Source organism: Equus asinus, chromosome 30 (assembly GCF_041296235.1).
Source record: "Equus asinus isolate D_3611 breed Donkey chromosome 30, EquAss-T2T_v2, whole genome shotgun sequence".
NCBI lineage: Eukaryota > Metazoa > Chordata > Mammalia > Perissodactyla > Equidae > Equus > Equus asinus.
The window spans coordinates 2025292-2041608 of record NC_091819.1 but is presented as its reverse complement, the minus strand read 5'-3'; the positions used below and the strand labels follow the sequence as shown (position 1 = coordinate 2041608).

The window sequence follows — 16317 nt, the reverse complement described above, 5'->3', positions numbered from 1 at the left end:
TCCCTTTTTTGTGGCTTGTTTTTTAATTCTCTTAACAGCTTTGTTTGAAGAGTAACAGGTGTTCATTTTGATGAAGCCCAAATTATTATTTTTTTCTTTTAAGATTATAGTTTTGTTGTCTTATCTAAGAAATGTTTGCCCAACCTTAGGTCTCAAATATTTTCTCCTAGAAGCTTATCGTTGTAGATTTTAAATTTAAGTCTGTGATCAATTCCGAATTAACTTTTACATTGGGTAGCACGTATGGGTGGTGGGGTTTTTTTAACTTTAATTTTTTTGCATATGAATGTCCACGATGGGGGTTGATGCTCTGGCAGACAGGCCGCCCCGATGGGCACCTGCCCAGCAGCCGTGAAGTGGGACACACTTTTCCAAAGGTTTGCACCAAGCCGGACACGCAGTGGGGGCTCGGCCTGTGTGCTAACAGTACTTATCTCCTAGGGCTGTTGGGAGGATAAAGTGAGGTCTTACATAGGGAATACTGACCGAGGTGGTCACTAGGAGTATTATTATTAATCTCCAGAAATGGGTGGTTCTGAGTCTCATCCTTTAGGGACCACTTTGGTGCGGCCCTGGCTTAGCGGGGGGACTGCGTTCCAGGCTGTGACGGGAACCGTTTCTCCCCACCTCATCCTGCTCCTCTTCGCCCTCTGCTTTGTATTGCCTCTTCCAAACTGCAGCCGTGTCCTCAAACATTCCTGTAGGCAGAGACTCAGAAGGTACCAGGTGGACGGCCAGAGACCATCACACACACCCCTTGCTCTGTGCATTCCCGGGCTGCGCACGCCGGCGCCCCCCGCCCCCTCCTGGGTATCTTTTGGTCAGTTGGGCGGTGGACTCAAGACAAAGAAGGAAGGCGGGGTGGGGCCCCCCTCGGAGGTGCTGATGGAGTCTCTCTGCTCCCTTTCCAGATCATCTTGCCTTGGTTAACACTGTCAGACAAAGTTCACGAACAGACCCGGGCCTTGGGCACCATTTCCCGGATGCTGAGGTTTGTCTGCAATTTCCCGGAACTGTCGGTGAGTGCTTGGGTGAGGGGACAGGCTGATCAGTGGGCCTCGCCTCTCTGTATGGCGTTGGAGGGGGAGGGGGCCTGACTGAGCCTGTGGCTCTGCAGGCGTCCTTCTCTGCTCCCATGGGATATTGCCCTTGGCCTGGGGAGCTCCAATTGGCCGGTCGCATCTTGGCCTGGGTGGGGGCCTTGGCCTAGAGAGCTGGGTTGGGTCCACCGCTCTCTGCTGGTTAACGTGCTCAGAGGTCTGGCTGCCCCGTCTCCCCGGGTGCTGATCTGGAAGGTTTCTCTTAGCAGGACAGAGTGTGGGGCTGGGGAGGCGAGGGGCCGTGTACGGGCCAATGACTGAGTGATGTGGGAAGGGAGGGAGGTTGGAGGGGGCTGGTGGTCGCTGTGGGGCAGAGCTCCTTCCAGGATGCTGGAGAAGTAAGCAGTTTCCTCCTCCTGGCAGCACGTGATGGAGTTCTCCATGAGTGGCAAGCTCATGGGCCTCTTAGGCCTCTCGTGCATGAACCCCAGCTACGAGCTCGGCGTGGGAGCATCGGAGGCATTGCATTACTTGTTCAAAATCCTCGTGCTTCATCGAAGTAAGTGGCATGAGCCTGGATGGCCACGTGGCTGCAGCTGTGGGGACCCAGGGAGCAAGGAAGCAGTAGGCGTTGGGTGCCAACCTTGGGTCAGGGACATCCGAGGGTGGTCCTCTCTGGCGGGGGGCGCTGGAGTAAATATGCTTTGTCTGGATGAACTCCAAACCCACTGCTGGGGCAGTGCCCTCTTTTAAGAGATCTAGGAGATGCTTGGGGAAAAGGGCAGCTAGGCTTACAGCCACCCAGGAGATCAGCTCGGGTCTCGCATTTCCCAGCTGCCCCGTGGCTAGTACTAGGTATAAGCCTGGGAAAAGGAATGTCCTTTCTCAGGGAGAAAATCTGAGAATCCCTGATTTAGACTTTTTCTTCCCCGGGAAAACCAAAGCTACAGATGGCCATACACACGTACAGGGGTGCCAGGGGAATTTGAAAATGTCCCCCAAAGGGACCTTCAGAAACCTTGGCTTTCTGTGATTCAGCAGGATGTACTTCTCATTAGGGCATTGGCTTAGCATGGGGGTGGGGAAGGGAACGGTCCCCGGGTGGCCTGAGGCAGGAACGTGGCTGCTAGGGGACTACACAGCCTCCCTAGCTGCAGTTTCCCTCCACCCATCGGCCTGGCACCGGGGAACTCTCCCCATTCTGTGGGGCAAACGTTATTCCACCCACGGAACCCTGTTGGTCTCTGTGGTTTGGAGGGCCCGTGGGCAAGGGTGTGTCTTTGGCCCTATTAAGGCCCTGCCCTTAAACCGTTGTTTTTGGATTGGAGGCATGAAACAGGAGACAGAGAGCATCCTGAAGGATCTGCAGAAGCATTTCCGTGGGGAGTGGTTTGCCAACATACAAGATCTCACGATGGTAACGACCCTGCTCTCCCCCGTGGGTGGGAGGCCCAGGTGGGAGCGTTTGCGGGGGGTGGGGGTGGAAAAGAGGGCTGAGGAGAGATTGTGGAGGGCCTGGTGGGGCCACAGAAGAGTAATCCCCACACGGGGAAATGCCCCTGAAGTTCAAGGTCTTGTGGCCCCGCAGGCTGGAGCGGTGAGGGGCGTTGCCCCAGCTGCACTTGAGTTGATGCCGGTTTGAGGTCACGGAGAGAGTTTCTGAAATAGAGGTACAGCCAACGCTGTTCCCCACCCACAGATTGGGCCTTGTGGCCCCACTTTAATTTTGTTTGTTCAGCAAAGGCCTATTGCTTGCCTTAGGTGTGGTGTCCCCAGGCTCAGGCAACTCCAGTCGCTCCAGCCAAAAATCCCAAATCACCCTGCCCTCTTTCCTCTGCCTCCCTCTCCGCGTCCAGTTCAACCCCAAGTCTGTCCCTTGCACCTCCTAAGTCGCTCTTGAATGCACCCGCTCCGCTCCAGCCCCACTGTCTGTCGTGACTCAGGACACCATCATCTCTTGCCTGGGGCATTGCAACAGCCTCCCGCTGATGGCCCTGTTTCCAGCCATGCTCCTGTCACACCATTTTCTGCACTCCGGTCAGAGAATTACTTCTAAAGTACAAATATCATCGTCTTCTTCCCCCTCAGACTTTGCACCGACTCCCCATTGTTCTTATACGGAAGCCCCCCAAGGCCCTGCATGATCCTCCTACGCCCCCTTCCTGCCTCATCTTGCCTTGATTCCCCTTTCCCACCTGGCCCGGGTCTCCCTTCAGGACACAGTAGTAGACTGAGCTCCTCTCCACTTCTTGCCTTTGCACAGTCTGTTCCCTCTTCCTGGAACTCTTTTCCCCGTTTTTACCAGCCATGGGCTTTGGAGGGACTTCCTCCAGGAAGCCTTCTCTGGTCTACCGGGTCTAGCTTCAATGCCCCTTCAATGCTGTCTGTTACTAGCATTTCTCCCACTGCCCTGTGGCTGCCCGTTTACTTGCCCTGACCTGACGTTAAGCTCCTTGAGGGCAAAGGCATTGGGTGCCTTGTCTGTGGTCTTCGCAGCTCCCAGCAGCAGAGCCGGGCACAGAGCTGGCACTTACCACTGTCTGAGTCGGGGAGCTCCACTGGGATGCGTGGATTCAGAGACAAGAGACACATTTGTTCAGACCGCAGCAGGCACTGCTTGCTTTGGAATGCTATAAACTCCGTGGACAACAGAACTCGTTTCCAATGGAATTGCCTAATTGTGTCCCAAATTCCAAACAGAAATGACGTTCGGACTGTCCTCTGTATCGCATTGTCTGGGCTGTTGTTCCTCCCCGGGGCCTTGGGAGCTGGTGACACTCTGGAGCCTGGCCTCACACCGTGGACGAGCCAGATGCTGGCCAGGACTGGCCCCTGGTTGACCGTCTCCTCGGAGTCCAGAGGCTTTGCACAGTCCCAGAGTGGGATGCCGACGTGCAGAGATGGCTGCTCTTCTCTCCTCAGTTCTTCAGGAAATTCCTGAGCCCCGAGGAGAGGACGGATGTGCTGATGGTGTCCATGGAGGCCCTGACCAGCGCCAGCAGGCATGACGTCTGTGCCGCTTCCAAGATGTTAACGATGATCCTCAAGTCCTCTATGCCAGAAATTGGCAAGGTAGCGGCCCTGAGGGACTTGATGCCTCAGGTCAAGTTCAAGATTCTTCCTTTCTGTTCCGTGTTGGATCTCATTCTGTTTTATTTCCTATGGGGTGGGGTTTAAGGAATCGCGATCTTTTAACTAATCCAGAGAAACGACTAAAGGAGGAATCGTTTGTGATTGTGCTAAAGGCCCCTCTGTGGGAAGAGGTGCACACCAGGCCCCCATCTCCACCAGGAAGGGAAGAAGAATGGATCAAAACTATGGCAGGAGCCTGGGATGGGCTCCTAGGAGCAGGAGAGACCTCACTCGTCTCTCCTGCTTCCAGGCAACATGTTGAACCTGTGGGCGCCTGCTTCTTCGTTTAGGTGGGAGAATGCATGGTCAAGACAGAGCTGTGTCCATCCATCTACTTGCTTACCTACCCACCTGCCTGCCTACCTATCATCTATCTATCTATCTATCTACTACCTACCCACCTGCCTACCTGCCTATCTATCTACCTACCTATCTATCCATCTATCTACCTACCTGCCTACCTACCTATCCATCTATCTATCTATCATCTATCTACCTACCTACCTATCATCTGTCTATCTATCTATCATCTATCTATCCATCTACCTATCATCTATCCATCTATCTACCTACCTACCTATCATCTATCTACCTACCCTATGTATCTATCATCTGTCTACCTACCCACCTACCTATCATCTATTTATCTACCTACCTACCAACCTCCCCAGCTGTCTATCTATCTATATCATCTATCTATCATCTATCCATCCGTCCGTCCGTCCATCCATCCACCCACCCATCTATCTATCTATCTATCTATCTATCCATCTATCTATCTATCTATCCATCTATCATCTCTATCTATCTATATCATATGTATATACATGAAGTTATGAGGCACTGACATGAACAAGATATAAATACAGAGATCTTTTGTCAGAGGGGGGACTGGTAAAATTAAGACAGCCTCGTATATTTTCCCTGCCCTTTTTGTTTGTAAGGCTCTCACGGACTGGTGGGTTCACTCATATTTAGTGGACTAACGCACTTCTCCCTCTCACTCATGATGCCTCCACCATGGGCCCGTCAGCGGTTCCCAGGCCTCACCCTCTCCGCTTTCTGGCCTGGAGAGCCGTCTGAACCTCAGAGCAGACCACGAATAAGCTCTGAGGCTTGAAGGTTACTCCGAGGTCAGCCACGCCAACCTCACACTCGATGCTTGTCACCCCTTCGGGAGCACCCTTGACCCTGGGGCAGCCACCTCTGCTGGAAGCTCATTGGGACGCCCACTACCTTAGACCATAGCTCATTTTTATTTGTGAGCCACTTTCATTACTAGAAAGTTCTACCTTATAGTGAGCTGAGATCTGTCTCCAGTCCCTGACCCAAGCTGCTCTCTGGATCATGCAGAACTCAGTTAATATTCGGACTTTCCTAACACCGGGCGCCATGCACGGTGCTAGCCGTATTCACTTATTTTATTTAATTCATACAGTAAGTCTGCGAGGAAGTAACCATTCTCCTTTCAGAAATGGGAAGCCTATGAGCCTTAATAACTGAAGTTTATTGAGCACATTTTATGTGACAGACAACATTCCAACCAATTTAGATGTGTTAACTCAGAACCATTGAGTTGAGTAAAATCGTTCTCGTTTTCTATATGAGGAAAGAAAGCAGAGAGAGGATGAGAAACTTGCCCAAGGCCACACAGCTGGTAAGGAGGGAGGTGAGACTCAAGTCCAGGCAGTGTGGCCACACCACTTCTGGTCCCCGTGGCCAGCAAACACCGAGAAGCCCCATGATAGTCTTTACGGCTCCTGCCCTCCCTTCTCCAAGTCACGCAGCCCCAGATTCCTGCGTCCTTCTTCATGATCTGGTTTTGAGACATGGCCCCGCTCATCCTTCCTGGCTGCCCTCTATTTGGTCCCTCTTAAAATACGGGGACAGGACATCCCCCAGCCATGCGGGTGTGGCCTGCCCAGGGCAGGGTGTGGGGGACGGTGACCTCTTCCATCTGCAGACCCCAGTACTCATGGTGCGCGGCCCCCACACTTTACACGGCACCTGGTTCTGCGACTCCTGATGCGCTGGTGTTGAGGGTCCAGGAAGAACCTTGCTCTTCCCTTCCCCCACTTCAGGTGCCAGAGATCATCCAATTCATTTACCACAATATGAGCAGCATCACTGAAGACACTGCCCAAGCGACCATAAAGAAGATCCTTCACCTGCTGGCCCAGACCTACACTGACGAAGTCATCCTCACACTGTTTAAGATGGAGGACCACTCACAAAGGTAGGCGGCTCCATCGATTCCCGACTGACGAGCCCCCGACAGTCTTTTCATTGGCTTGTTCTTAAATATATCTGATTTTTAATATAAGTAAGTTCTTTACGTATTTGGGGCAAGGTGATTGTAAAAGTAACATGGGCTTATCACAGACAATTTGGAAAGCACGTAAAAAAGAGTTAAATCTCACCCAAAGGCAGCCTCTGTTCTCACTTGGGTGTAATTTATAATTTGTCCACCTTTTAAGAATGGGTTTTAGAAATGGATAATCCGTCTCCTACTGTATATACCAATTTTAATATTTTTTCATTTAATGTTTTACGATAGCATTTTCCCAAGTGAAAACCCTTTTGTAAACATTGTTTTAAGGGCCGTCTAATATTATATTGCATGGAGGTACTACGCTATAATTTCCTTTTTTAAACTTTTTACATGCAGGAAAATTCCCCCTTTTGTTGTGCGTCCTACAAGTCTTCTCAAACACGTCGTCGTAATCATCACCACCACAATCCAGACACAAAGCATTTCCATCACCCCCAGATTCCCTCGTGCTGCCCTTCTGGAGTCAACTTCTCCTCCAACCCCGACCCCTGGCAGCCTCTGACCTGTTCTTCCCCTCTGTAGTTTTGTATGGACTTTCCCAGGATGTCGTATAATTGGAATCACACAGCACAGAGACTTTGGGGCCTAGCTTCTTTCACTTAGCGTCACACGTTTGAGATTCATCCAGGTTGTCCTCTGTGTCAACAGCTCAATGCTTTCCTTGCTGAAGACTATCCCATTGTGTGGCTGGACCATGGTTTGTTTATCCATTCACCTCCTGGGTCGTTTCCAACTTTTGGCAATTATGAATCACGCTGCGATAAACATTTGTCTATAGGTTTCTGTGTAAACATTAGCTTTCATTTTTCTTGGATAAATTCCTAGGGATTGGATTGCTGGGCCGTATGGGAGCTGTAATGATAATTTAAGAGATTTCCACAGCGGCTGCAGCATTTGTGTTCTCACCAGCAACATATGAAAATTCCGGTTGCTCCCATTCTTGTCCACACTTCGTATTGTCTTTAAAAAAAAAAAAGGAAAATCCATTCTAACAAGTGTGTAGTGGCATCTCGTTGTGTTTTAATTTGCATTTTCCTAACTTAATAGCAACTAATGATATTGAGCATCATTTCATGTATGTATTTGCCATCCGTATATCTTCTTTGGTCAAGTGTTCAAATGTTTTACTTGTTTCTTAATTGGGTTGTTTATTTTCTTATTGTTGAGTTTTGAGAGTTCTTTATATCTTCTGAATACAAGTGTTTTTTGTCAGATAGATGATTTTCAAATATTTCTCCCATTTTGTGGATTATCTTTTCGTTTTCTTAACAGTATCTTTTGCAGAGCAGAAGTTTTTAATTTGGTAAAGTCCAATTTATCTTTTGTTTCTCACATGAATTGCGTTTAAGGTCACAGATTTTCGCCTATGTTCTATTCTTGAAGTTTTATACTTTTATGCTTCATATTTATGTTTACGATTCATTTTTAGTTAATTTTATAAGGTATGAGGAATGGGTCTAGGTTCATCTTGTTGCATATAGATGTCTGATTGTTCTAGCACCATTTGCTATACAGACTAAGCTTTCTCCATTGACTTGCCTTTGCACCTTTATCAAAAATCAATTGACCATGTTTGTGTCTATTGCCTCTTCAGTAAGTGTGGTTAGTTTGTGTATTTCAAGGAATTTGTCCATTTCATTGAAGTTATCATATTTACGGTCAAGCAATAGGTCATAATATTCCTTTGTTATCTTTTAATATCTGTAGTGATTTCCCCCCTTTCATTCCTGATATTGGTAATTTCTGTCTTCTCTGTCTGTTTTTTTGGTCAGTCTGGCTATCAGTTTGTTAATGATATGGATCTTTTCTAAGAATCAGCTTTTATTGATTTTTTTCCCCTCTGTTGGTTTTCTGTTTCCCTTTCATTTATTTCTGCTCTTACCTTGATTATTTCCTTGGTTGTGCTTGCTTTGAGCTTAATTTGCTCATCTTCTTATAGTTTCTTAAGGTGGAAATGTAAATGACTTATTGAGAATTTTCTTCTTTTTTAAAATAAACATTTGTGTGCTATGAATTTCCCTCCAAGCATAGCTTTAGCTGCATCCAACAAATTTTGATATGTTGTATTTTCATTCTCATTCAGTTCAAAAATCTTTTCTAATTTCCATTGAGACTTTCTCTCTGACCCATGAATTACTTAATTTCCAAGTTTAATTTCCAAGTATTTGATGATCTTCCAGATATCTTTCTGTTGCTGATTTCTAGTTTAAGTCTATTATGGCCAGATAACAAACTTTGTATGATTTCTATTCTTTAAAGTTTGTTAACTTTAAAAAGTTTTATAAAGGTTGATTTTATAGCCCAGAACGTGGTATATGTTGGTGAATGTCCCATATGTGCCTGAAAAGAACATATTCTGCTGTTGTTGGGTGAAGTGTTCTGTAAATTAGGTCAAGATGATTGATAGTGTTGTTCAAGGTTCTTATACCCTTGCTGATTTTCTGTCTACTTATCTATCAATTACTGAGAGACGCGCGTTGAAGTCTCCACGCACAATTATGGATTTGTCTATTTATGTCTTCAGCTCCACCACTTCTAGCTTTGTGTATTTTGTTAGATGTATACTGTACCCATTTAGGGTGCCTACATCTTCTTGGTGAGTTGACTCTTTTCCCCTTAGTTAACGTCCCTCTTCATACCTAGTAATATTCTTTGTCTTAAAATTTACCTGGTCTGATATTAATATGGTAGCTTTTCTTTCCTTTGGTTTGTGTTTTCATGACATATCTTTTCCCATTCTTCTATGCTTAACTAATCTGTACTGTTATATTTAAAATGGGTTTCTTGTTTATAGCATATGGTTGTGTTTTGTGTTTTTATCCAATGTGACATTCTCTACCTTTTAGTTGGCATGTTTAGACCATTTACATTTAATGTAATTAATGATGTAGTTGGATTTAAGTTTACCATTTTATGATTTGCTTTCTGTTTGTCCCCTCTGTTTTTTGTTCCTATGTTCCCCCTTTCCTGCATTCTTTTGGATTATTTGAAATTTTGGGGGTGTGTTCCACTTTTAAATTATCCATTGGATTTTTACTCTTCGTATCAATTTTTAGTGGATTCTTAGAGATTTACATACCTGAATTGTCACAGTCTATTTAGAATTGATATTTTACAACTTCAAGAAAACTTAGAAGCTTTCAACATGTAGCTTCTTTTACTTTCTCTATTTTATGTTATAGTTGTCATATGTGTTATGTCTACACACATTGAAGAAACACCTCCAAGAAATGTTACAATATTTGCTCTCAATAGTCATACATATTTTTAAACTTAAGAAGAGAGAAATAGTCTGTTACATTTACCCAAATATTTACCATTCCTATTGCTCTTTCTTCATTATTGAACTTCCAAGTTTCCCCCTGATAAAATTTCTCTTCAGTTTGAAAAACTTCCTTTGGCATTTCATTTAGAGCAGGTGACAAGTTCTTTTGGTTTTCTTTCATCTGAAAATGTCTTTATTTCACCTTTAACTCTAAAGAATGTTTATGCTGGATATAGAATTCTAGGTTGGTGGTTCTTTCCTTTCATCACTTGAAATATGTCATTTCGTTGTCTTCTGGACTGAATGGTTTCTGATGAGGAATCTGCAGTAATTCAAACATTATTTCCTATATGCAGTGTGTTGTTTTTTCCTGACTGCTTTCGAGATTTTCTATCTTGGTTTTCAGAAGTTTGATTATGTTGTGTCATGGTTTCCTTGAGCTAATCCTTTTTGAGCTTCATGAACTTCTTGAATCTGTGAATATATGTCTCTCAGCAAACTTGGAAAGTTTTAGGCATTATTTCTTCAGATACATTCTCTGCACCAATGTCTTTCTCCTCTCCTTACAAGATTCCGATGACATAGATGTTAGACTTTTTAATGGTGTCTCACAAGTCCATGAAGCTCTATTAATTTTTTCTAATTTCTTTGTTTTTCACATTGTATAATTTTTATTGATATATCTGCAAGTTCACAAACTCTCTCCTCTACCATCTCCATTTTCCTCTTGATCCCAACCAATGTTCATCTTTATCTCACGAAGCATGTTTAAAATGTCTATGTAAAGTCTTTATCTGGGAAATAGAAGTATTCCACTGCTAATTCCAACAACTGGGTCATCTCAGGATTGGCATGTGCTGATTATCTTTTTCCTTGAGAACTGATCACATTTTCCCCATTCTTTGTATGGCAAGTAAATTTGGATTGCAGTATAGACATTTTGAATATGGGATTGTGAGGCTCTTGGTCCTGTTAAATTCTTCCAGAAAATATTTATCTTTTTTTTTTTTGAGGAAGATTAGCCCTGAGCTAACATCTGCCACCAATCCTCCTCTTTTTTCTGAGGAAGACTGGCCCTGAGCTAACATTCGTGCCCATCTTCCTCTACTTTCTGTGTGGGACACCTGCCACCGCATGGCTTGCCAAGCGGTGCCATGTCTGCACCCGAGATCTGAACCAGCAAACACTGGCCTGCCGAAGTGGAACTAGTGAACTTAACCAATGCACCAACGGGCCGGCCCCCAGAAAATATTTATCTTTTTTTGAAGCAGACAATCAACCTGGTGTATGCTTCAGACAGCAAGTCTGTCTCACCTTCTGTTGGATGTAATGTCAGGGTCTGTTAAGTTCTTAAAGTTTTTGCTGTGCTGCTTTGGGTCTGTCCTGCACGTGTGCCTCTCAGGGGTTATTTGGGTCTATCTTATGCATGTGCAGCTCAGGAGTGACCCCAGGACTTGTGTCTGGATTCATATATACAGAACTGGGGAAATCCTTTCTCTAGCTCTCTTTTCTTTGAGATTTTCCCTACATTCTGGCTCCCAGGGACCCATTTTCCAGGTCCTCTGTCTGGAAAGCTGGGCTTTCTCTCAATTTTGCTGCTGGTGCCAATACAGCTGCACAATTGGGTCCACCTTCAGGGTAGTGAAGTGAGAAAAAAGGAAGAGGGGGAAAAAAGAGAGGTTTCCCATCCTCCAAACACACTCTTTGGGTCCTAAGTGCCTTGTGTTATTGCTGCTGCCACCTTGGGCTCCACTCTGCAGCTGTGCAGATTCCACCCATGCTCTCCTAGGGTCACAGGTAATAGGGTTCCATTTTCCCGGTCCTCCTGCCAGAGTGACAAGGTTTTGCTCAGAGATTTTGTTGTCTGAGCTTGCTGCCTAATTCAGCACTGGGTCACCATCAGGTCAAAGTTGGGAGACAAAAGAGAAAAAAATGTGAGAAATTCACCTAGTAAGGGTTGTTTTTCAAATTTTGGCTTCCCTCCCCATTTGACCTGCTATTACTAATTTTCAGAATCTTCAAGTGGTTGCTTTCTGTACTTTACCAGTGTTTTTAGCGTTAATTGGTGTAGGAGAGAAGCTGGAGTGGAATTGCTCTGTCTTGGCCAGCACAGCGCTGATGGCACATAATTTCTTAATAGGGAAATTAAGATTGCTTGTTGTTAATTTCTAATAAATACGCTTTCTCGTGATAGGGAATTTTCTTTCCATTCTCTATTTACTGAGTTTCTTTAAAAATCGGGAATAAAGGGGCCGACCCCATGGCTGAGTGGTTAAGTTCATACGCTCCACTGTGGCAGCCCAGGGTTTCACCGGTTCGAATCCTGGGCGTGGACTTGGCACTGCTCATCAAGCCACGCTGAGGTGGCATCCCACATGACACAACTAGAAGGGCTCACAACTAAGAATATACAACTATGTATTGGGGGGCTTTGGGGAGAAAAAGGGAAAAAAAAAATCTTAAAAAAAAATCAGGAATAGACTGAATTTTACCAAATGCCTTTACAGCTTCCAATGATTTATTTATACAGATTTATACAGTTTTCCTTCTATGACCTTTTAATTTCCAAGTGGCTGGATAGTTTGGGTATCTTTTTCTAATTTTTATTTTTTTATTATTTATTAATTTTTTTTAAAGAAGATTAGCCCTGAGTTAACATCTACCGCCAATCCTCCTCTTTTTTGCTGAGGAAGACTGGCCCTGAGCTAACATCCGTGCCCATCTTCCTCTACTTTATATGTGGGACCCCTGCCACAGCATGGCTTGCCAAGCGGTACCACGTCTGCACCTGGGATCCGAACTGGTGAACCCCGGACCGCTGAGAAGTGGAACGTGTGAACCTAACCACTGCGCCACCCGACCAGCCCCCATCTTTTTCCAGTTTCATTGAGTGGTAACTGGAGAACATGATCTAAAAGTCTTCTTTCTAGATTGCATTGAGGTTTGTGTATGTGTGAGTATGTGTGGCCTAGGAAGATTACGTTTATGTTTTTAATGGATATTTGAAATAAATTTGTATTCTCTGTTACTTGCAATGTTATCTGTTAAATCAGGCTTGTTAATTGTGTTGGTAAGTCCTACGTAGCTGAATTTATTTTCCATCTATTTAATCTGTCAAATTCTCCATATTATGTTGCTAAATTTCATCCATCTCATAATTGTCGCTGGAAATCAACCACTTCAACTGTTTTATAATATTCCATTGTGTGGTTCTCCCATCCTCTATCAAATGCTATTTGTGGTTTCCAGCGTTTGCTGCTATGAGGAATGCTATGAGCAGTCTGACGCTAACGTTGTGTTTAGATTTACGGGCATATTTACCACCTTATTTCGTCACCATCCCTTCTTGCATCTCAAACTTTCTTTGTGAAGTTTTCTTTTTTCTTAAAGTACGTTCTTTAGGGGGCTGGCCCCGTGGCCGAGTGGTTAAGTTCGTGCGCTCTGCTGCAGGCGGCCCAGTGTTTCGTTGGTTCGAATCCTGGGCGCAGACGTGGCACTGCTCGTCAAACCACGCTGAGGCAGCGTCCCACATGCCACAACTAGAAGGACCCACAACGAAGAATATACAACTATGTACTGGGGGGCTTTGGGGAGAAAAAGGAAAAAAAATAAAATCTTTAAAAAAAAAAAAAAAAGTACGTTCTTTAGGAGTTTATCCTTGGGTGAGAATCTGTTGATCAAACGCTCTCTTTTTATTTATCTGCAAATAAAGCAAATTTCCCCTAAAATATGGGTTTGCTGGGAAACTCGTAGGTTGACACTTACGTTTGTTCGACCTTTGTAGAGTTTATCCTGCTATCTTCTGCTGCCCACTGTCGCTGTTGAGAAGTTGGCCGTCACTAATCGCCCTTCTTTTGTTCAATTTTTTTCCCTCTTCAGATTCTTTTAAATGCTTCTCTTTGTGCTCGTCCCTGGAGGACCCGGGCGCCGTGTTGCCATCGGGGACCATCTCTTCATCCACACCTTTTATCTCTCCTGTGTTCCCCCATTGTTCTCGCTTCTGTTTCAAAAAGGCCGTGATATTTGAGGACCCTAAGCAGTTTTTCCTAAATTTGCATTCTGTTACTTGTAGAAAATAACTTTCAGCTGTATAGTTTTTTTCTGAGTGCGGTTTTATCAGATCAAGATGAGGAGGGCGGACATTCCAGGCAAAGGGAAAGTCGTTAGTGAAAGGAGAGAGGAGAAAGAGTCCGTGCGTCGGGGCGAGGCTGGAAGACATTCGGAAGGAGTTGTCAGGCCTGGGCTGCAGAGCGATGTGCTCGCCCTGTGCATCGGGGCTGGGGCGGGCCGTCTGGGAGACCAAGCAGAGGTCGGGGGCTGGAAGGAAACGAGGGCTTGGACCGGACCACAGAGAGGCTACCACAGGGGCTCTTCTGACTGACCTGAAACATTGAAGTCTAGCCAAAAACCTTTGACCTCAGAGAATTTCTTGTCTCTGTTTTTGAGCTAACATTCACCACCAATCCTCCTCTTTTTTGCTGAGGAAGACTGGCCCTGAGCTAACATCCATGCCCATCTTCCTCTACTTTATATGTGGGACGCCTACCACAGCATGGCTTGATGAGTGGCGTGTAGGTCTGTGCCCAGGATCCAAACCAGCAAACCCTGGGTCGCTGAAGCAGAGCACGGGAACTCCACCACTACACCACCAGGCCAGCCCCAGGCCCCAGATGCTTTCTCATATCAGGTTCATAGGCCAAGGGAGCATTTTCTGATTCACTTATGTGTGAGGTGACAGAGAACACAGAGGTCTGGAGCTGATGGAACCGTCAAGGGATCAGAGGAGAGAAAGAGAGAGGCAAGGAAAGGCAAGAGGAGAGGGAGACTTCGCGGTGGGCAGAGGAGCCTAGAGCCCCTTCCCCTGGAAGCTTTGGGGAGCCCGCGGAGGGTAACCATGTTGGGGGGCTTCTTCCTCCACAGGGGGGCCCGCAAGCCCTGGGAAATCCTGGCCTCGTTCCCCAAAGGCTATGAGGTGATCATGGAAAACCTGCTGCACAGACTGACTCCCTACCAGAAGTCACGGGGCCAGGGGGCCAGCCACAGGACAGAGATCTCTCCGTTGATTGTATGGAGGGGCCCGTGGAGGGGGCCAGGGCTGGGCGGGGGAACCCCAGCACCTGTCCTGGGCCATCCTGAGGTCTTGGGGCCTCTGTTTTTACACATCAGCGTTTGGTTGAACGATCTCATGGCGGGGTCTTGCAGTGGGGTTGAGGGGGGGTGTCCCAGTTGACCCTGCCTTGGAGAGGAGACAGAACCAACTTCTGGTTCTCCCTGGGTGAGCTCAGGTCCGACAAACACCCCCAGCCCCTCCTTAACGCTCCAGGATGTGAGAGAATAAAACAGCCACCATGATTATAAGATCACTTTCAAATCATAACATTCTAGAAATTGCCCTTTATTCTCCTGGCTCACCCCTAATTTAGTCTTTGCTTGCCCTAGCAGCGCGGGTTGGTCTGGGCCAGCCCGTCATGGTGATTGGCTGTGGGCAGACCTCCTGGTGACAGGACCCAAGAGTTGAAGATGATGATGGTAATGCCCCCGCTGTCCTCTCCATCCCCAGGCCACCAGGGCCATCCACGAGCTCCTGCTGGAACCGAGTCGGCGGATGGAGGTGCAGGTGCTCTTCTCTTCCCTGTTTATGGCCCTGCTGCTCCAGATCTCCTTTCTCGTGCTTGAAGGGGCCGCCGAGATCATCCAGGATCAGCAGCATGTGACCGAATGGGTGGACCCTGTAAGGTACCTTTGGCCTCCGGGTGAGGATTGTGTCCAGGGCCTGTCGGCTCAGCACCCATGTCTAGTTGTTCCCTGCCACCTGCCGGACCTGGTCCCAGCCTGCAGGTTCTGACCACCTCCTGCCGGGGCACTGAGTGTGTCGCCCGCACATCCTTTCAACAAGCCTCCCTGGACTTCTTAGAAAAGACTCTTTCTGCAATTCTGGCTTCCCAGGCTGGTGCAAGATTCTGTGCCAAAGTGAAACCAATACAGTAGATAAACGATGCCCCCCAGTACTCACCTGGACCCCATCCCCTCCCCTTCTGCTGGCTTCCTGCATCCCCTTGGGGCTGCCTCTTCTGTCTTGGCTGCATTTGTCAGATGTGAGCCTGGTCTCTACGGGCCGTCCCACCATCAGCGGTTCATGACTCTGAGGTTTGCGTAGACAAGTAGGTCAAAGGTGATGGGGAGGAGCACTGATGGTGGGGATGACTTCCTGTCCGCTCTCTGCCTTTTCCCAGCTCCACCGTGGAGGCCCTGAAGACCTTGATGCGAAGTGCTGGCTATGGGGACCACGTGTCTTATGTTCAGAAGCTCGGGGGCTGGGAGACGCTTACCAGTCCTGAGCTGCACTACAAAGGAGTCGCTGTGCTGGCCAGGTGAGTCGGTGCCCCGTCTCGGGCGGAGGCCCTCCCCTCCTGGTGGCCCTCTCCTGCCGCCCGGGCCTGCCCCTGAGCCGTGCTCTCCTCGGCAGAGCCATGGTCCTCAAGAGCTGTTGGCACAGTCGCCCCATCTTCAGCCTCACCGTCAGGATTCTCCAGGAGCTGGACCACGCG

At 47.0% G+C, this 16317-nt stretch overlaps 1 protein-coding gene across 1 annotated transcript; it reads left to right on the top strand.

The window, feature by feature from the left end:
- The first annotated feature begins 1421 nt into the window (after positions 1-1421).
- On the top strand, positions 1422-15926 carry LOC139042546 (maestro heat-like repeat-containing protein family member 7). The gene is made up of 7 exons (XM_070501424.1): positions 1422-1599; positions 2369-2457; positions 3963-4112; positions 6254-6408; positions 14690-14834; positions 15330-15505; positions 15863-15926. The coding sequence occupies exons 1-7, from the start codon at positions 1470-1472 to the stop codon at positions 15924-15926; spliced, it is 909 nt and encodes a 302-aa protein (XP_070357525.1). The 5' UTR covers positions 1422-1469.
- Positions 15927-16317: the final 391 nt, after the last annotated feature.

Coding starts and splice junctions, on each gene's coding strand:
- LOC139042546 (XM_070501424.1), top strand. CDS start 1,470: ATGGAGTTCTCCATGAGTGGCAAGCTCATGGGCCTCTTAGGCCTCTCG. Junction 4,113..6,253: donor CTATGCCAGAAATTGGCAAG/GTAGCGGCCCTG, acceptor CCCCCACTTCAG/GTGCCAGAGATCATCCAATT. Junction 15,506..15,862: donor GAATGGGTGGACCCTGTAAG/GTACCTTTGGCC, acceptor TGCATTTGTCAG/ATGTGAGCCTGGTCTCTACG.